This window comes from Suncus etruscus, chromosome 8 (assembly GCF_024139225.1).
Source record: "Suncus etruscus isolate mSunEtr1 chromosome 8, mSunEtr1.pri.cur, whole genome shotgun sequence".
Taxonomy (NCBI): domain Eukaryota; kingdom Metazoa; phylum Chordata; class Mammalia; order Eulipotyphla; family Soricidae; genus Suncus; species Suncus etruscus.
This window is the reverse complement of record NC_064855.1, coordinates 96,733,045-96,754,869: the sequence shown is the minus strand read 5'-3', so window position 1 is coordinate 96,754,869 and position 21,825 is coordinate 96,733,045. Positions and strand designations below refer to the sequence as shown.

The 21,825-nt window shown below is 35.8% G+C and overlaps 1 protein-coding gene across 1 annotated transcript in view; it reads left to right on the top strand.

The window, feature by feature from the left end:
* Positions 1-21,825, top strand: part of RBM26 (RNA binding motif protein 26) — a 100,146-nt gene that overhangs the window by 45,183 nt on the left and 33,138 nt on the right. Inside the window, 7 exon segments of the mRNA XM_049778509.1 lie at positions 2,054-2,165; positions 3,762-3,921; positions 5,622-5,786; positions 6,573-6,704; positions 8,771-8,842; positions 19,697-19,822; positions 20,444-20,518. Of these exon segments, the coding sequence (XP_049634466.1) occupies positions 2,054-2,165; positions 3,762-3,921; positions 5,622-5,786; positions 6,573-6,704; positions 8,771-8,842; positions 19,697-19,822; positions 20,444-20,518 (842 nt within the window).

Below are 21,825 nucleotides of genomic sequence, written 5' to 3'. Positions count from 1 at the left end.
TTTCAGAAAGTGACAGGTAAGAAATTTAGCACTGGTGAGCACAGTTCATGTGTGATGATAAAAATGATCTGTTTGTCATTTGATATGATCATAATTGTAGCCTAATAGTGAGTGCAGTGGGTAAGGTCTTGCACAAGGCCAACCCTGGTTTGCTCCTCTGCATATTGCATCTTCAGAAATGATCCTAAAGCACAGTTGGGAGTAAATGTTAGGGGCCGGAGCGGTGGCGCAGCAGTAGGGTGTTTGCCTTGCACGTGAATGACCCAGGACGGACCATGGTTTGATCCCCTGGCATCCCATATGGTTAGTCCCCCAAGGCAGGAGCAATTTCTGAGCACATAGCCAGGAGTAAACCCTGAGCATCATCCGGTGTGCGCCCCCCCCACCCAAAAAAAAGGGAGTAAATGCTAACTAAGCACTGCCAGTGTAACTCTGAAACTAAGCAACAAAAATAATCACAAAGAGCTTGTGCTGAAACATATCTTAAATTCATTTAATTGTGTGCACATAAATACCAAGAATAAGATAATCTAACCAGTTGATCCACTTTAAAAATTTTTATTCTTTTTTCTTTATGGATTAATGTTTGCATTGATTTTCCACATGAACTGATATTTTAAACTTTCATATCATTTGAGATTAACTTACTAAAATTTAGTGAAATGTACAGTTTTCATAATTTTTACCTAAGTAAAACTGAAAAGTAGCAGATAATTCTGCACTGTTTTTCTGTCATGATTATTTACTAATTTGTTGTTATTATAATACTATTATTTACTTAGTTGTTCATAATACAATTATTTTAGGCAGTAAAAGTTTAAACACCAATACTACCACCAGTATTTTCTTCCCTTTACCAGTGTCCCTAACTTCCCACCCTAGTCTGCCCCTTTGCAGGCATTAACAAACTTACTTCTCATTGTTTGTTACAACACAAAGGCAAATGAAATAATAAAAACTTAGATTAGCAAGGAAATCCTTACTTCTCTCCATAGTGTTACTAAAGTCAATGTCTAAGGATTTTTGTTTGTTTTTGGGCCACACCCGGCGATGCTCAGGGGTTACTCCTGGCTATCTGCTCAGAAATAACTCCTGTCAGGCACGGGGGACCATATGGGACACCGGGATTTGAACCAACCACCTTAGGTCCTGGGTCAGCTGCTTGCAAGGCAAACGCCACTGTGCTATCTCCAGCCCCAGTGTCCCAGTGTCTTAAGTGCTAAAGTTGGTGCTAATTGAGTCTTCTGTGCTTCCTGTTAAGGTTCATTGAGTTTGGTGATATTTATGTCACTTTCCTATCAGATTTCCTGTGATACTACTTGGATCGACACAACTATGAAATATTGAGGTGTTACACAACCACTTGGTACAGAATCTCTGAAACAAATTTGGTGTTTTGACAGTTTGATGAGGCTAAATTGTTAGTTATAGCTAGGACATTTCTGAGAGTGTCAGGTGTGGCACTGGGCTGCTGTGATTCATGTAGAAAGGGGAATCTGCTTCTATTCATTTGGAGAAGAGGTCAGATACATTGCCCTTGACCAGACTACCTGAAAAGAGTTGGGGGCTCTTATTTTCTTTTGGAACTTGGTAAGGACCTGAGCCATTTTTCTGCTGGGTAAATATGTTTTAAAATCAAATATGCTTTTGATCATGTTGATAGGCTCCTCCCTGCATGACTCATCATTTATAAATTTTCATTAGATGTTAGTATTACATTTTACATCTTTTACATTTACTTTCAAAACTGTGATTTCAAAGTCTGAGGATGATTTGTTTGTTCCTTATTTGTGTATTTGTGGTGAGGATGACAGCAGAAGGAAAGAGTGACCTGGATTATTGAATTTATTTTAATTTGACATAGGAGAATTTCTGATTCTTCATAATTTAAATTAATTTGAAATAAGTTAAAAAACCCTTGGATTATTATACTTGAATATACATTTAGTTTTTAAATGTATATTTGGACAAAGTTCTAGAATTGTTTTTAGTATGATTTAAGGATAAAATATTCATCGGTTTTCTTCTCCCCACTCCCTTTGTTTTCAAACAGATAAGCCACCTAATAAAAGCAGTATGAGGATTGTCGTGGATTCAGAGTCAAGGAAAAGAACCATTGGTTCTGGGGAGCCTGGAGTTTCTACGAAGAAGACTTGGTTTGATAAGTAAGCTGGCAGGGGAAATTGAAGAATTTTTTTGTGCAGTAGTTTTACATAGGCAAAGGAGGGATGGTCTTCCAAGCAGCACTGAAGAGTACAGGTGCGGGAGGCTGGGAGGGCATCCCAGTCATTCTTGGCCTAAAGGGAAAGTGGCTCAGTACAAGTGCTGCGGAGGCCGTGCTATTCAGGCCCTGTGGTGCTGGGTGTTCTTAGAATTGCACCATTGATGGGGTCTGGTACCAGTAATTAAGCTGTAATTAAGTAATTAAGCTGTCACTCATAGACAGTTGCTTTAAATCATGTGCTATCTTCTAGCCCTTACACAGTAATTTTTAGAGAAGTTTTCTTATATGTGGTTAAGAATACCAATTTTTCCTCTTTTGACATCTTCCAACATCTAAGCAAAATACCTTTCAACTTAGCTATTGTGAAGATGATGTAAAGATAGAGGACAGTGATGAGTTCATCATTAGTGAAGGAAACTTACAACTTAGGTCTGAGAGGAAGCTTACCTTTTTTTGTTTGTTTGTTTGTTTTTGGCTTTTGGTTTTGAGTCATACCCAGCAGTGCTCAGGGGTTACTCTGGCTCTACAATCAGAAATCATTCCTGGCAGGCTTGGGGGACCATATGGGATGCCAGGATTTGAACCACCCCGTCCTTCTGCATGAAAGGCAAACGCCTTACCTCCATGCTATCTCTCTGGCCCTTTTGGTGACTTTTTTTAATAGGTAGAAAGTGACTTGTCAAGGAATGGGAAGCTGGATAAGCATTGAAGATGTAATTGATGAAGGGCTTCAGAGAAATGGATAAGGAATCAGAATATGTGTGAGGTGATTAATTTCTAAGTTTGTGATTGTGAAAGGAGAGACACGGATTGCTCTTATGGCACTTGAATATCAATTTAGTGATACATTTTGATTTTACCTTAATTCCTCTGACTTAAGGCAAGCAGGATAATCTCGTTTGTCCTTTTTATCAAGTGTCAAATATATGCTTTATAGTTCCAATGAAGGTTTTTTTTTTTTTTGTTTGTTTTTTGTTTTTTTGTTTTTTGGTTTTTGGGTCACACCCGGCGATGCTCAGGGGTTACTCCTGGCTCTATGCTCAGAAATAGCTCCTGGACACCGGGATTCGAACCAACCACCTTTGGTTCTGGATCAGCTGCTTGCAAGGCAAACGCCATTGTGCTATCTCTCTGGGCCCAAAATGAAGTTTTTTTAAATTAGAAAATGAGGCTGTCATTTTCTGCTTTCTAATGTGTTTTGAAATAGGAACATTTCAGTAAACCAGCTTTTGCAGAAACAGAATAAAGGCTATGCAAATGGACTGGATTGAAAGAGGGGTCCTACGACCTTTGCTGCTAAGAATTCTAAGTAGGATATAATCAGAAATGAAAAGTAACTTTTAGAAAACAGACCCCTTTTAGTTGGCTTCTTTTATACTGCTAATTTGGAAACTTGGTTTTTTGGAAGGAAATTTTAGTTTTCTTTACCAACCACTAATTTTAGTTTTGAAAAAAATTGAACCTGTTATGAGTCTTAATTCTTTTGTATGTGATATAGTGACTTGGATTTATAAGGAAATGTTGATTTTTGTTACAGACCAAATTTTAATAGGACAAACAGCCCAGGCTTCCAGAAAAAAGTTCAGTTTGGAAATGAAAATACCAGACTTGAACTTCGAAAAGTTCCTCCAGAATTAAACAATATCAGCAAACTAAATGAACATTTCAGTCGCTTTGGAACCTTGGTTAATTTACAGGTAAGAGCCAGCAATGATTTTGTTGTCTTTACTTAGTAATTTTAGGAGGGAACTTCATGTAGTAAGAACAAAGCATCTCATAGCATTGTATTGGGAATTTTGACAATAAACTGAACTAAGAAAGTTGAATATGAGATGAAACTTTAGTAATGCTTTTTTACTTTAAAATACAGTTTTTAATTTTATTTATTTTTTGGTTTTTGGGTCGCACTTGGCAATGCTTGGGTTATTCCTGGCTCTACGCTCAGAAATTGTTCCTGGTAGGCTCGGGGGACCATATGGGATGCTGGGATTTGAACCACTGTCCTGCATGCAAGCCAAACACCCTACCTTCATGCTATCTCTCCGTCCCTAAAATACTTTTTTTTTTTTAAAAAAATTCTTACTTTAAAACTTTAGAATGCTTTTCACTTTAAAATGACAGGAATTTTGACTGGTCATAGTATTAGATACTTTTCGTATTGGTTATTTTATTAAATTACAGAAAAGTTAAAGGCACATTAGTAAAATATAATCTTGTCGGTCTCTATACTCCACTCCCCCCCTTCCAAAAAAAGGTACAACCAACATCAAGGTGTTAGCTAGGTAGTTTGATTCAGGTTCTGTTTATCTCTATTTTGTATTTACATTGAACTGAAATGTATTAGATTTGCTACATATGTTGGGTCCATATAGTCGCCTCTCTTTAGAGTCAGTTTGCTTATTTGTAAACTGTAATTGTTGCCTGGAATTAAGTAATTCTTTAAAGATTCTTAAGATTCTTAAAGTCTCATTCTTTTTTTCTTTTTTTCATTTTTTGTTTTGGGTCACAGCTGGCAACGCTCAGCAGTTACATCTGACTCTGCACTCAGAAATCGCTCCTGGCAGGCACAGGGTCCCATATGGGATGCTGGGATTCGAACCACTGTAGGTCCTGGGTCAGACGCTTGCAAGGCAAAGACCCCATCACTGTGCTATCTCTTCAGGCCCAAAGTTTCATTCTTGAAAATCTGAGAACTACAAATTAGGAAAAAAAATTATTTTTTTGTTTTTCATTTCAATACTGGGAATCAAATCCAGTGCTTCATTTCATATACAGGAAGCATCCAGTTTACCTTTAACTTACAAAATTAGCTCTTCAAATTTGTAAATTTTTATGTATAAATTTTTAATTATAATTTTTTGGCTAGAGATCACTCCTTTTAATGTACTCTTGTATTTTCCTGAAATAACTTCTTGACCATACCCCTTACCCTAGTTTTTTGGGGGTAATATGTGATTATGTTAAACTGTTACATTTGTATAATTCTATATTGTACAGTTCTTTTTGTTTTTGGGTCAAAACCAGCCATGCTCAGGGGTTACTCCTCATTCTACACTCAGGGTTCTCTCCTGGTAGATTTGGGGTCATACGGGATGACAGAAATTGAATCTGTGTCAGCAGTAGGCAAACACCCTATTCACTGTAGTATTGCTCTGGCCCCTAAGTGTGTAATTCTTTACTAAGATTTTCTAAATTTTACATAAAAGAGGATTTTGTCCACTCTGAATAATATTCAGTTAACTTTGTCCTGTACAGGTAAGTAGAATGGTAATAATCTCTATATAAAGAGGTTTAAAGATAGAATACTACTGGGAAGAAACATTTCACTTTAGGAATTTTATTGTATAAAGCAATAGATTCATTTGGAAATTCATTGCTCTTAATATTTAAATCATAGGTTGCCTATAATGGCGATCCTGAAGGTGCCCTTATTCAATTTGCAACATATGAAGAAGCAAAGAAGGCAATATCTAGTACAGAGGCAGTATTAAATAATCGCTTTATTAAGGTTTATTGGCACAGGGAAGGAAATACCCAGCAATTACAAACTTCTTCTCCAAAGGTAAGAGAGAAATTTATGTGAAATTAATGACTTCTTAGAAAATTCTAGGGTTTTAGAAATTTTTTTTGAGGTAATGCCTTGTGGGCAGCTGACCCAGATTCTATCACAGGCACCCCATATTGTCCCCCAAGCCTGCTAGGAGTGATCCCTGATAGCAGAGTGTGGAGTAAACACTCAGCACTGCTGGGTGTGACCAAAAACAAAAACGGGGAAAAAAAAAACCCAGTCTCTTAGAGTGGTGGTTTTAAGAGCAGAAATATTTTGGTCTGGTAGATTTAACTTAACATCCTTTCTTTGTCATCATTAATTGTACAGACTTGAGGGTGTTTCTTAACTTTTAACTTGTTCTCATTATGTAGTGAAGTTAATTCCCAGTTTACATAATTAAAAGATACATGTAAAGTTCTAGAAAAGTCCTTGGTGGATAGGAGGCCACTTAGTGTATCAGAATTATTATGTACTCCGGAAACTTAGACTATGGGTTTATCTTTTCCTCTTTTTCCTTTCTTCTTTTTCTTAACTAGTTGTTACATAAATCACTTGTAAGTTGTATTTATTACATCAGCTTTCTCCCCTTTTTATTAGAGAAGTTTATGAAGGATAGATTCTAATTCCATTTAAATGAAATAAAAATCAGTTCATGCAAAAAATTTCTGTCTATACACGAATGCAAAATACTATGATTATTAATTGTACTTTTAGTTCCTGTATGGTAGTTAGCAGCAAAATACTGAAAATTGCTTCAATCATGAACTTATTAACTTGTTTAACAAATCTTCTTCTGAGGTAATGCAGCCCTTAGTCCAGCAGCCCATTTTACCTGCTGTGAAACAGTCAGTCAAAGAACGTCTGGGTCCAGTACCTTCAAGTACTCTGGAAGCAGCAGAAGCCCAGACTGCCAGTTCAGACCTTCCTCAGGTAAATGAAGTTTTATTATTGAGCATTTTGCATGATAGGTCTCAGTAAATTAATTTTGGTGGTCTGAATTATAGTTAATTATAGATCTTTATATAAAAATATGATAGTTTGGGCTGGAGAGAGAGCATGGAGATAGGGTGTTTGAATCTCGGCATCCCATGTGGTCCCCCAAACCTGCCAGGAGCAAATCTGACTGTAGAGCCAGGAGGAACCCCTGAGTGCTGCCGGGTGTGACCTCCCCCCCAAATAGTATATACATCTTTGAAATAAATTTGTAAGTTTTTAACCAATAATCTGACATTTTTATTCTATCTTTTCAGTGTACTTAAATCTCAAGTTCTTCTCTAATAGTTAGAAAAAGAATTCTTTCACTTATGTTAAGAGATATTTTCTAGCAAAACTGTCTAAAAAGTGATGGTCAGCACATATCAGAACATCTTACTGTGCCATCATCTTTTTTTTAACTAGACTTCTGTTCTAGAGAGGCTGAACTGAAAAGTTTCCGAAAGACTTCAATCATCTGTTTTTAATATGCTTGATACTATACTGATTCAAGTTACTTATATAGCTCTCTCAGAGCTTTGCATTACTTAGTCCTGACTCTCAGGTACTCTTTTTATATTGCCTTCCCACTTGTGGCAATTTCTTGATTTTATATCCACAGTCTGAAATTTTGCTTTGTCTCCAGATATTTCAACATTTTCTCTGTATGAGGATATTAGAATATGGTGTCCTAGTTAACTAATGGATGCCATCTTATTATTGTTCTTCCTAGATAATTCCTGAAGAGTTAAGATATGATACTTTAAAAAAATACAAAATGAAAATTGGTAAAATTTTAGTTACTTAAAAAAAATCAAGACATCCCAATTTTGTTGTCCCAGATTTTTGCTAGAGTACAGTAGGCTATAAAAGAAATAAACTTGAGGAAATTTTATTTATATTTTTTAGGTAAAAAATATATATATTTTAAATTTTGGGGGCCACTTAGTACTCATGAATTGTTGCTTGGTGAACCATATGTATTTCTGGGGATTGAACCTTAGTTCATCACTTGAAAGCCAAGCACCTTAATCCTTGTCCTTTTGTTGTTGCTGATGTTATTTATATATATATTTTTTTGTTTGTTTTTTTGTTTTGTTTTGGGGCCACACCTGATGCATCACTGCTGGTGGTACTTGGGGCACTTTATAGTGGTGCTTAGGATTGAATCTAGGTCGGCTGCATGAAGGCAAGCCTTCTCTTCATTGTATTAGCATTCTGGTCTCTGTTGTTACTATTTTGATTTTTGGGAGAACTCCAGACAATGTTCACATTTATGCCTGGCTCTGCCCAGGGTTCACTCTGGTGGAACTTGGACCAAATGAGCTGCTGAGGATTGAATCTGGGCCAGCCTAATGCAAGGCAAATGCCCTCCCTGCTGTATTAACTCTCTAGCCCTCTGTTATTTTTTTAAAGAGAGGGGATTCCCCAATTTGCTTGGGAATTTAGGTCCATGCCTGGGATACTTGACTCTACAACAAGGAATTAGTGTTGGGCCCCATTGATTGATGCAGTGTTGCTTGAGTCTGATGTTATTGATAATCAGGGCCCTTCATGCTGGTTGGGAGCTGAGGGGTCATGTGGTATTAGCGATCACCCTTGAGGCCTCTACCCTCCAGTTACATGCTGTTTTTTGAGTTATCTCCCTGAATAGTTTGAGTTATTTCCCTAATCTAAGCGATTTGAAATGGAGGATCAGGCAGATATATTCATTAATCAAGTCACATTAAGATAGTTAATTTCTAATTAGTATAGGATTTTAAAAATTTATGGTTATATATCACAAAAGGGTCATTGATAACCACTTAGTTCAAACTTTGTCATAGTTTTTTTTATGAGAGTTACATTGCATACTGTTTGTTTTCCACATACATTTTTTTTTTTGCAAAGACTCATATTCTTGTGATTAACATTTATATCTACAGTGTCAGTATTACATGCTAGCAGAATGAGAATGTTCAAAGTCCCAGCAGACTTATGCATGTTTGGGGAAACACTGAATATGTCCATTTTAATTTTTTTAGAATGTAACTAAGTTATCTGTGAAGGACAGGTTGGGTTTTGTATCAAAGCCATCTGTTTCAGCAACTGAAAAGGTAAGAAGTCTAGCATGATGTGTTTGTCTTGGCTTCATAAATGTTTTCAGATGGCATTTTAATTTTTTTCATAGCTCTATACTTTCGCTTCTTAATATAATTTGTTTTTATTATTCCTACTTAATTGCTTTCCATTTGCTGAAAAGAAAAATATTTGCCACCTTTTCTCTTTTTTTGCTTCAACATCTTAATCTTTGTCACTTGCTGTTTTCCTGTGTGCTTCATACTTAATGTTTTTATTTAATTATATTTCTTTATAGAGATATTATGGACTTTTGGAAAAGTCCAGTGCCCTAATTGAGAAGGTCATGAGTTAGGAATTCTACCTAATTTTTAATTCTGACTCATTACTTAACTAACTGCATGACTATGGACCCTTCATTGGTTAAGTGGTGATAGTAATAATTGTCTTTTTGTGGGATTTTGTCAGGTTTTAGTAAAGTAATTTTGTGTTTTGTGACTGAGAAAGAATGAAGTAAATGTTTGTTCCTCTTGTGCATATCCTGACAATACATTTATTTCTATTTTTAAATATTTTGGTAAATACTAATTAGATTATTTATGAACTTGTCACAGTTCTATCTAGCTAGTCTCTTTTTTTCTGTAACATAAAAGACAATTTTGATCTTATGATTTTAGAATTAGATGCCCTTTCAAATTTTGAGCTCTTCCCTTTAAAGAAAGGTAAGACTCCAAAACAGTCTTACAGTTGATCTCTAATTTGATCAACAGTTGGACTGGAATTTGTGTTTTTTATTTCTAGTCTGCACTGTTTCTCAATATGAAGAGTATATAGGCAAATGTCTACCTGTGTAAATTAGGCATCCCATGAGATAGTAGACTTACTCTCTTCCTTGGTTCTTCAGATTATTATTTCCCTTATTGTGCATTTCTAGACATTTGAATTTGATTTTCATTCTGTACATCAAATTTTGGGGGGCATCTTAATCATTTTATAGACATCCTAAAATGACTCATTATTTTCCACATAAATGAATCCTCCACCTCTCGAAGCGGTACCATTTATTTCAACTTTTGCGATCTAAATGCTGTAGTCATTTATTTACGTATATTTCTCTCTTTACCACATTCAGTTTCTTTACCTCTGCCTGCAGTGACATTGCTTTTATCCCCATGCTGCCACCATCTTGCATCTTTATGTTAATTTGTTATAGAAGCTTTTGTTTTCTTAGGTAAATTGCTTGATGATAGTTTATCAATGAGACCTCAGCTATTTTACTTTTGTTTATATGTGTGGTTTTTTTTTTTTGTTTGTATTGTTTTGTTTTGGGCTGCACTCGGTGATGCTCAAGGGTTACTCCTGACTATGTGCTCAGAAATTGCTCCTGGCTTGGGGGAGCATATGGGATGCTGGGGGAGCAAACTGTGGTCTGTCCTAGGCTAGCATGGACAAGGCATACCCCTCTGGGCCTTATCCCTTGAGCCACCGCTCCGGCCCCTCTATGTGTGCTTTAATTGTCCTTCTTCCTCATTGAATTCTTTTTTTTTTTTTTTTTTGGTTTTTGGGCCACACCCGGCGGTGCTCAGGGGTTACTCCTGGCTGTCTGCTCAGAAATAGCTCCTGGCAGGCACGGGGGACCATATGGGACACCGGGATTCGAACCAACCACCTTTGGTCCTGGATTGGCTGCTTGCAAGGCAAACGCCGCTGAGCTATCTCTCCGGGCCCCTTCCTCATTGAATTCTAATGAATTTTTTTTATAACATTAAACATCTCTTTAGTCTCTTCTGTAAAATCTCCAAATTTTCTATATGATAGGCTTCTTTCTATGAATTCATTGCTTATGTTTTTAAATTTAGTAATATATAATTACCTTGATAAATTTTTCTTCCTTGATAATAATTAAAGAATAAAAGCATAGATTTATTTTACTTACTTAGCATAATACTGTACACTTTTGGAAAATTCCTAAGCACACGGCACTGTTTTATGTCAAATCTTATACTCTGAAGTTGAAGTGTATACTAGTTGAAATTTTTACAGTATTTATCTGATGTTTTGCTGTTTTATATAGTTTTAGGATAAAAGGAGTAGAAAGTTGGAATTGAGTACATTATTTTACTAAGGTAGTTACCACTAACAATTGGTGAAAAATTACTAATAAGTTATTTAAAAAAATGAGTTGATAAATACTGCTTTGTTTCAGTGAAAGTAGGTTTATAACTTTTAGTCAACCTGTTTGCAAAATATTTTTTTGTTATTATTGTTTATGCTATTTTTGGTTATGTGTTATGCCCCTGGTATGTAATAGCTTTTGATGCAGAATCCTTAGGATTCAAAGAAGTCTGAGGGAAAATCAGATGTCTTTCATTGTTAAATCTTGATTTGTGGGTCACACTTGAGTAAATTCTGGCTCTGTACTCCTGGTGGTGCTTGGGTCTGACTCATGCAGAGCAAGTATCTTACCTGCTATACTATCTCTTTGGCCCAACCATCATTAAGTATTATTGAAAAAATAGCCCCTTATATGTTTGAGGGGAAAAGGATATGTTTTTGGGTCACATGTATCAGTGTTCAGGGACTACAGCCAATCAGATATCCAGATGGCAGTGTGTATATGAACATGGACCTTGCATGAAATTATGCATATTGAACATTATGCATAGTGAGGAGCTATCTCCTCACCTCCAAAATATTCTTAAATTGAAGGCAGAATAATGCACAAAAATATGTTTTATAAAGCTTTTATGATAGAGAGAGAAGGGAGATGAATGTACTTAAGTTGATTTTTTTCAGTTTTTCCTTTTGTTTCAAGGTCACATCCTCCACTGTTCTCATGATACTTGGTTCCTTGCTTGTGTGTTTGGGAGAGACACTCTTGGTGGTGCTTGGGTGGTCATATGAAGTGCCAGGGTTTGAAATGGGACTGGCTGAAAACAAGATAACACCTTAACAAGCTCTTATATTAGGCTTCTACCTCTCGTTTAAAATAGAAAATGAAAAATCCTCCTATCTTGGATCTCTAATACTTTACTTTTTCAAATTAGAATTATGCTTTTCCCTTTATATTGTATATTTTCAATTTGTGTTCCCATATCTCTTCCAAAGTCTTTCCTCTCACAGGCATTTTAAATGGACATCTCATTTATGTTCTTTGCCATGGATTTTTTTGTTTGTTTATTTTTGGGCCACATCCAGCGGTGCTCAGGGGTTACACCTGGCTGTCAGCTCAGAAATAGCTCCTAGCAGGCATGGGGGACCATATGGGACACCGGGATTCGAACCAATCACCTTTGGTCCAAACCAATCACCTTTGGTCCTGGATCGGCTGCTTGCAAGGCAAACGCCACTGTGCTATCTCTCCGGGCCCGCCATGGATTTTTTTTAGTAGTAGGTTCCAGTGCTTTTTGTAAATACTTTTGTGTTTATAGCTTCTTTGAAAGTTTAATATCAGACTTACTACCCTTAGATATTGCATATACTGTATGTATATTTTCCTTGAGTGCAGAACTCTTCCAAGAGAACTTCTGCTCTTGTGTTTGTTTTTTTTTCATGTTTATTTAGGTTTATATTAGCTAACAATCCTCTATGACAACTTGAAAAATCATTACTTTGTGGGGTTGGCCACACTGGCAATACTTGGGTAACTCATGTTTTTGCCCTCAGGGGTCACTCCTGACAATCCTCAGGGCCATATGCATTACCAAGGATTAAATTAAGGTCCTCCTCATGTACCTCTTGCTCTCTAATCCTTTTAATTTTCTCTTGGTTTATTTTTATTGAAATTTGGTTACCCTATTTTACTTGAGCTGCAATTTGCTTATGATTGATAAATATGTAATAAATATTTTTGACAACCAATAAATATTTTGACAACCTTCTCTTCAGGTGCACTGAACAAGCACTTGAGATTTCTGGGAATCAGAATTAACCTGGGATATCTCCTCAACATTGTGACTAATGAACAAACATTTAGCTTCTCTTTGAATCTCTTGGCTTATTTTTGCACCCACTTTAAAAAACATTGATTCATCATTCGTTTACAACATTTTTGAATTTCAACTGTAGATTTATTGCACTGACCATCAAAACACCTAGTCTTCCAAACAATTTTTTTTCTACAACTATCAGAGTGGTCACCAAGTTTAGGTGTTGGGTGTTTTATTTTTTGCCAGCTTATTTTTTTTTTTGCTATATAGGAGTGAAAGAAACCATCTTAATCTCAAATTCTGTCCATTTTGTTTTAAATGGCTGAGTTATATATTTTTTTAAAAAGTCAGAATAGTTACTCAATTGCATATATACACCATAACTTTTCTTCTATTCATGTGATTGGAACATTTTAAGATCTAGTCTCTTAGCAACTTCAAAATTATGATACATATTGCTATCTATAGTCACCATCTGTACATTACATTTCCAGGACTTAATTTTATCATTGCATTTTATAACTGAGATTTATAACTATAGTATCTGACTACTTTACAGTATTAGGTAATATACATTTTGAAATTTCAAAATGTGGCTATGATGATTGTTTTTTGAGTGTAGAAATAGCTTTTTGGTGTTTCAACTTTTAAACTTGTGATGCAATCCTTATGTAAAAAATACTTTATGAAGCACTCATTTGGAGTCTGTCTTCTTCATACTATTTTCTGTTGTCCCTTTATAAAGTTGTTCACTTTTGAGAGGGTGAGAGTGGTGCCTATGGTTTTGCTTGGGGATCATAGGCCCACATTTCCCAAGCACACATACTCTTGGAACTATTGATTCAGCCCCCATGTCTTTCTTGAATAATCTTTTTTTTTTTTTTTTTTTTTTTTTTTGTGGTTTTTGGGTCACACCCGGCAGTGCTCAGGAGTTATTCCTGGCTCCAGGCTCAGAAATTGCTCCTGGCAGGCACGGGGGACCATATGGGGCACCGGGATTCGAACCTATGACCTCCTGCATGAAAGGCAAAATGCCTTACCTCCAGGCTATCTCTCCGGCCCCTTCTTGAATAATCTTAAAGTTTAATTTTTATATTATGCTCTGTGTGGTAGCTTAGAAGAAATACTTCTCTAGAATGAAAGTGAATGATGATTGAAGTTTAACTATAAATTAAATCAATATTTATTTCATGTTTTACTGAATATTTTATCTTATTCAGTATTTTATATATTTTATTTTATAGTGTTTTATGTATTTATATATTTTAATATATGATTTGTTCAGCAACTATTTTATATTTTGTAGTGTTTTCACTATCTTAAACAAAATCATATTTGATGTAGATCAAGTAAAGTACCTGCCTTTATTTATTTTGTGGTTTTTGCTAATACTGTGGTGCTTGGTATTACTCTGTTTGTGCTTATGGGCTTTGTGTTACCAGGGATTGAACCTGTGCCTCTGTGTGCAAAGCATGCCTTGTGTTGTATTCCTTTAAGTTCTCTTCCCAGTTCCAAGAGCCTTTATCTTGATTTTATGTATTTATGTATTCATTCATTCATCATTCAGGTTTTTGGGCCACACAAGCAGCATTCAGGAGTTACTAGATACTAGAAATCACCCTTGGCAGGCTTGGGGGACCATATAGAATGTTGTGGATTGAACCCAGGTCGGCTGTGTATATGGCAAACACCCTATTCGATGTACTATTGTTCTGGCCAAAGAGCCTTTATTTATTTATTTTTATAGTTTGTTTCAGTCATCTCTTTTCACTAGTGCAACCTTCCCACCATCAGTGCCCTCTATCTCCCTCCTCCCCCACTCCCTGTGTCCTTGACAGGTATTGTGTTTCACTCACTACCATTATCATGATAGTTGTCAGTGTAGTTATTTCTTTAACTGCACTCACCAATCTTTGTGGAAAGCTTCATCTCATGGGCTGGCCCTTTCAAACCTTTTCTCTATTGTCTCTGGGTATTATTATCATACTATCTTTTAATTTCCTTAAGTCCCTCAGATAAGTGAGACTATTCTGTGTCTCTTTCCCTCTACTCATTTTACTCAGCATAATAGTTTCCATGTTCTTCTGTGTATAGGAAGATTTCATGATTTAATTTTTCCTGAAGGCTGAATAGTATTCCATTGTGTATACGTATTACAGTTTCTTTAGCCATTCATCTATTGCCAGGCATCTGGGTTGTTTCCAGATTCTGGATATTGTAAATAGAGCTGCAATGAAGATAGGCATGTAGAGGGCATTTTTGTATTGTGTTTTGTGTTCATAGGTATATCCCTAGGAGTGGAATAGCTGGATCATATGGGAGCTCAATTTCCAGTTTTTTTTTTTTTTTTTTTTTTTTGAGGAATTTTCATACTGTTTTTCATAAAGGCTGGACTAGACAGCATTCCCACCAGTAATGAATGAGAGTTCTTTTCTCCCCACATCCCTGCAAGCACTGATTGATTATTCTTGTTCTTTGTGATGTGTGCCAGTCTCTATGGCATGAGATGGTATCTCAGTGTTTTGATTTGTATCTCCTTGACGATTAGTGATGTAGAGCATTTTTTCATGTGCCTTTTGGCTGTTTGTATTCTTCTTTAAGGAATTGTCTATTCATTTTTTTGATGGGGTTAGGTGCTTTTTTCTTGTTAAGTTTGGTTAGTACCTTGTATATCTAAGATATCCCCTTCTCTGATGAGTAGTGGGGTGAATAATTTCTCCATTCTGTGGGTGACCCTTTACCCTAGTCACTTTTTCCTTTGAAGTGTATAGTGCAGAAGCCTCTCAGTTTGATGTAATCTCATTTGTTTATCTCCAAACCATTTGTGTGGACAGTGGTGTTTTCTCCTTGTAGATGCCTTTAGTCTCAATGTCATGGATTGTTTTGCCTACATGTTCTTCTATATACCTTATGATTGCAAGTCTGATATCAAGATCTTTAATCCATTTAGATTTGACCTTTGTGCATGGTGTTAGATGGAGGTCCTAGTTTGCTTTTTTGCATGTGTTTGATCATTTTTCCCAGCACCACTTGTTGAAGAGGATGTTCTTGCTCTGTTTTGTTTTTCTTGCCCCTTTATCAAAGATTAATTGATTATATTGTCTGGGGAACATTCTCTCTGAGTACTCAAGTCTATTCCATTGATCTGAGGATCTGTCTTTATTCCAATACCATGCTGTTTTAATGACTGTTACTTTGTAATACAATTTAAAGTTGGGCATAGTGATGCCTCCCATTTTCTTTTTCCTAAGGGTTGCTTTAGCTATATGTGGGTGTTTATTGTTCCAAATGAATTTTAGGAGTATTTGAGCCACTTCTTTGAAGAATGTCATGGGTATCCTTAAAGGAATTTTATTAAATCTTTGGGGGAATATTGCCATTTTAATGATACTAATCCTCCCAATCCATGATCAAGATATGTGTCTCCATTTCCTTGTGTCTTCTTTTATTTCTTAAAACACAGTGTTTTGTAGTTTTCTTTGTATTGTCCCTTCACCTCTTTAGTTAAGTTGACTCCAACACTATATCGGCAAAAGATAAAATAAAAACTATATGACCATATCAATAGATGCAGAGAAAGTATTTTATAAGGTCCATCACCCATTCATAATAAAAACTCTCAACAAGATTATAATGGAAGAAACTTTTTCTCATATTGTCAAGGCTATTTAAGCAGCCCATGGCAAATATTATACTTAATAGATACAAACTAACTGCTTTTTTTTTTCTAAAATCTGGTACAAAATGAGGGTGCCCTGTCTTGCACTCCTATTTAACATAGCACTGGAAGTACTTACCATAGCAGTTAGGTAAGAAAAAGATATCAAGGGAGTCCAGATAGGAAAGGAAGAAGTCAACTTCTCACCGTTTGCAGATGACATGATAGTTTATTTAGAAAACCTTAAAGACTCTATCAAAAAGCTTCTAGAAACAATAGATTCATATAGCAAAGTAGCAGGCTACAAAATTAACATGCAAAAACTAGTGGCCTTCTTATACACAAATAATGACAGAGAAGAAATGGACCTTAAAAACAATCCCATTCACAATAGTGCCACAGAAATTCAAATACCAAGAGCCTTTATTTTTTAACAACAGGTTGTGCTCTATGAACTGGATTAATAATTACTAAGTAATTTTATCTACAGGCAATGAGTCTGTTTGTTTGTTTTTTATATAATATATTTAAATATCTTGACTACAAATATGATTGTGATTAGGTTTCAATCATGTAAAGAACACCCCCCTTCACCAGTGCAACATTCACACCACCAATGTCCCAAATGTCCCTCCATCCCACCCTACCCCCACCTGTACTCTAGACAGGCTTTCTAGTTCCTTCATTCATTCACATGGTTATGGTAGTTCTCAGCGTAGTTATTTCTATAACTGCACTCACCACTCTTTGTGGTGAGCTTCATGAAGTGAGCTGGAAGTTCTAGCCCTCCTCTCTTTGTCTCTGAGGATTGTTGCAAAAATGACTGTTATTTTTCTTAAAACCCATAGATGAATGAGACTATTCTGCGTCTATTTCTCTCCCTCTGACTTATTTCACTCAGCATGATAGATTCCATGTACATCCATGTATAGGAAAATTTCATGACTTCATCTCTCCTGACGGCTACATAATATTTCATTGTGTATATGTACCAGTTTCTTTAGTCATTCATCTGTTGAAGGGCATCTTGGTCGTTTCCAGAGCCTGGCTATTGTGAATAGTGCTGCAATAAATACAGGTGTGAGGAAGGGGTTTTTGTATTGTATTCTTGTATTCCTAGGGTATATCCCTAGGAGTGGTATAGCTGGGTCGAATGGGAGCTCAATTTCCAGTTTTTGGAGGAATCTCCATATTGCTTTCCATAAAGGTTGGACTAGACGGCATTCCCACCAGCAGTGGATAAAGTCCCTTTCTCTCCACATCCCCGCCAGCACTGATTGTTCTCATTCTTTGTGATGTGTGCCAATCTCTGTGGTGTGAGATGGCATCTCATCGTTGTTTTGATTTGCATCTCCCTGATGATTAGTGATGAGGAGCATTTTTTCATGTGCCTTTTGGCCATTTGTATTTATTTATCAAAGTGTCTGTTCATTTCTTCTCCCCATTTTTTGATGGGATTAGATGTTTTTTTCTTGTAAAGTTTTGTCAGTGCCCTGTATACTTTGGATATTAGCCCCTTATCTGATGGGTATTGGGTGAATATTTTCTCCCAATTGGGTGGCTCTTGTATCCTGGGCACTATTTCTTTTGAGGTGCAGAAGCTTCTCAGCTTAATGCAATGTGTTTGTGAATATTTAGAATATGTTAGAATATGTTGCCAAAGTTTTATGATGTCCCCTAATTTTTAGTAAAAGATTGGGAAGTTTCAGCATACTACTCTGATGCACAGATATTACTATATCACTAGCTAAAACATGTGACTTATTTGTATAAGTCTCTTTAAACCTTTTTTGAGTTATTAATTCTTTAAAATTTTCTTACTTCCCTCTGGAAAGTCATAACATTTATACACTTGGATTTATTTGTTCTTCTTTTTAAAATTTTTTTCTTCTTTTTTTTATTAAGTGTTCATGGATCTTTGTTAATGAATTCCTGATATTTATTTAAAAATCAATTACTGGGGGCCGGAGCAGTAGCACAAGTGGTAAAGCATCTGCTTTGCCTGTGCTAGCCTAGGATGGACCGTTGTTCTATCCTCCGGTGTTCCATATGGTCTAACCAAGCCAGGAGCGATTTCTGAGCACATAGCCAGGAGTAACCCCTGAGCATCACTGGGTGTGGCCCACAAACAAACAAACAAACAAATCAATTACTGTTCACCCTTTTGGACCTGAAACTTGATGCATTTTGTTTGTTTTGGGACACACACTCGGAGCTTACATATGACTCTTTTTCTGTACTCAGGGATCATGCCAGGGTTTGAACCCAGATTAGTCACATGAAAGGCAAACCTTACTTGCTGTATTATTGCTCTGGCTCATTTTCTGCATTAATTTTAAAGGAAGATGTGCTATCTGAGGCTAATTGGGGTGGCTGTAGGTCAGGAATCAGACCAGGTCCCCCATGTGTTCTGCTATGTTCATCTTCAGTCCTACTTGAAAATGTGTACTTTTGTTTACTTGGATTTACGTTAGCAAAGTTGTCTGCTTGATCTCATTTCAATCAATTTAGTACAAAGTTGTTAAATATTGACTGTCTGTGGTGACACTGTTGACAATGGGTCAAGTTCTTCTTTCCCCAGATTGAATTTGTAAGACTTGTAGACATCGTCAAGCAAGTTGAATTATTTTATAGGCATAAAGCAAATTCAGGCTTTTGAAACCGCCTAAAACTTAGGGTCTGTGTTCATTTGGTAGGTAATAGAAGTTCATTGAGGAGGAAGTTTTGGCTTCGGGAAAGAGTTACATAAGTGACTATAGTATTGGGCCATTTTAATTAAATATTTTAATAAGGAAAATAAGGAAAAATTATAGAAGGACCTGGGTAGAAAAAATGATTAGGGTTTGTATAAAGGTCTTTACTGAATATGTTGAACTTGATTGAAAAGGATAAGGTCATTTAAAGCAAAAGGAGCAGTACAAGCATAGGAATTGAGAATGAAGAAATATGAATAATTTTAGAATTACATATTATAAGAATAATATTAAATAATTGAGAGCACAAAGGTTTTATCATTTGCTGTATTTTTGTGTATAGTTTTTGCTTTAATAGTAAGTATATTTAATTGTTTTATCAGAGTAATGACAGCTTGTATACTTTTGGTTTTTCTGTAAGTATATCATTACAATTAAAGTTTTTATTTTACTGTTTTCTTATGTCTTTCCTTTGAAAGCTGTAAATGTGATTTAGTTAGTACACATATACACAAAACATGATATTGAGTTCACTGCAAAGTTTTATTGAAGACAGGATTTAGGAAATAGAACATTTGATAACATTTTAAGAAATTGAATTTGTATTGGTAGGTATTGTCTACATCTACTGGCCTAACAAAAACAGTGTATAATCCAGCTGCTTTGAAGGCTGCACAGAAATCCTTACTTGTTTGCACCTCTGCAGCTGATAATAATGAAGCACAGAAAAAAAAGCAGGTAAGTCCACTTAGTATGCTAAAAATTAATGAAGGGAAGCTTTCTGAGTATATTTTTTAGTTTTTACAAATTACTTTTAAAAGGGTGCTTATTAATTGGTACTTGAATAATTAATTGGTAGGTTGCCATAGACCTGGAGTCCCATGAATCTATAAATTCCATCTCTGGCACCACCTCAAATACTGGAGTGGGGTCCCTTGTGCCACAATAAAGTGTATAGTTTATTCAGTGCACTAATGCTTAGTGTGTGCAGCACCTCAAGTAAAGTGTGTGAATTCATGTTTGTATCACAAGTAAATGGCGTCCCCTAGTGTGTACTACAAAACAAGTATGTGTGACCTCTGCTGATTGCAGAAACAGCAGGGAAAGGAAACTGGTCCTCCAAGGCTACCCCACTGGTGATTTGGGTCACTTGGGCCATTCCTCACAGTCCTAGACCCAATGAGATTATGGGGTCCATGATGATAGGGCTTAAACAAGGATCTTATACATGTAGGGCATGTGTCATCAACCCTCTATGTGCCATCTCCCTGGCTTTTACAAATACTGTTTTTCTTTTGAATAGTAATTGAAAGAAATGAATAGAAATGCAGTAATGATTATTTTGATTATTTTCTCTAGGAAGCACTGAAACTTCAGCAAGATGTAAGGAAAAGGAAGCAGGAAATTTTAGAAAAGCACATAGAAACACAGAAGGTAAATTATTAAAGCCGGAGAAAGATATATTGCTATATTTGTCAACAGTAATGTGTTAGATAATATATTGGAGCTGAAGAACATATATTGAATGTTAAGGCTTTGAATTGAAGGAATTTAAGTGGAACATGATTGTTAATTTGATTAATTATTATGATGAGGAATTATTCAGCTAGATTGCTGCACAGTAGTTTGTTTTGCAGTGGAACCCTCTTTTCAGTTTTGAGTTACTGCCTTGTTTTTATCATTTTAAAAAGTTTTGGGGGGAAGTATTGTGATTTACAATACTGTGTACAGTATTCCAACACTACACCCTTTATCAGAGTATTTGCAAAATTGACTTTAGATAATCTAGTCCTCTGTTGTTTACTGCTGTTAACTATTAGCTACATCTTCCTGTTGGGTAATTAAAATGAGTCTAAACCAAAGTGAGGTCTGCTATAATATATTGAGATGTACATCCTATCTCATAGACTTAATAAGGAAGACAAAAAGAAAGCATCTAATAATTCTTGATGACATGTGACATACTGGAATTTATTAGGTTAAACAGAACATGTATTTTATTTTTACTTGTTGATATATATATTACTAAATTCATTTTACTGTTTTCTGATTTTTAATATCACTACTCAAGTCTGTATGGTAGCTCAATATTACTCTAATTTGATATTTTATTAATGTTAGGTTTTGACTATATATGGCAATATGGTTGTAATTAAAAATAATGAAGCTTTTTACATTTTCTTTAAAAATATATCTCTACTTGAAATATGAATATACTTGATAAAAGAGGCATGCTTTAACCAAAAATTGAATTTAATACTGTATGATCTTTCATCCTATATCACCTTTTCACCTCTTTTTTCTGATCCATATTGAGGCTTTTTTTTTTAACTTAACATTTTCATTTTGGGCCTTCTAAGCAGTTTTAGGGGTCACTTTTGATAATTCTTAGCTAGGCAGTCTCTATGTGAGGATCCAAGGATGAAGCGCTGTTTAGGGTCTCTGCAGTGCCAGGGTTTGCCCCAAGTCATCCTGGTGGTACATGGGAGAGCACTAGGGCCACATTTAGTGGTACTTAGGGCCTCTGGGGCAACACCTTTCGATGCTCCAAAGGACCATGTGTTACTAGGGCTTGAGCCAAGGTTACATGCAAGGCAAGCATCTGTCTCTCTGTTAACCCTGTTGTCTCTATGGCCTCAATGTAGGGAATATATATATATATATATATATATTAATATATGTGTGTGTGTATATATACACATAGATATCTTAGGCTGTCTAGTTATTATTCTCTGTGATGA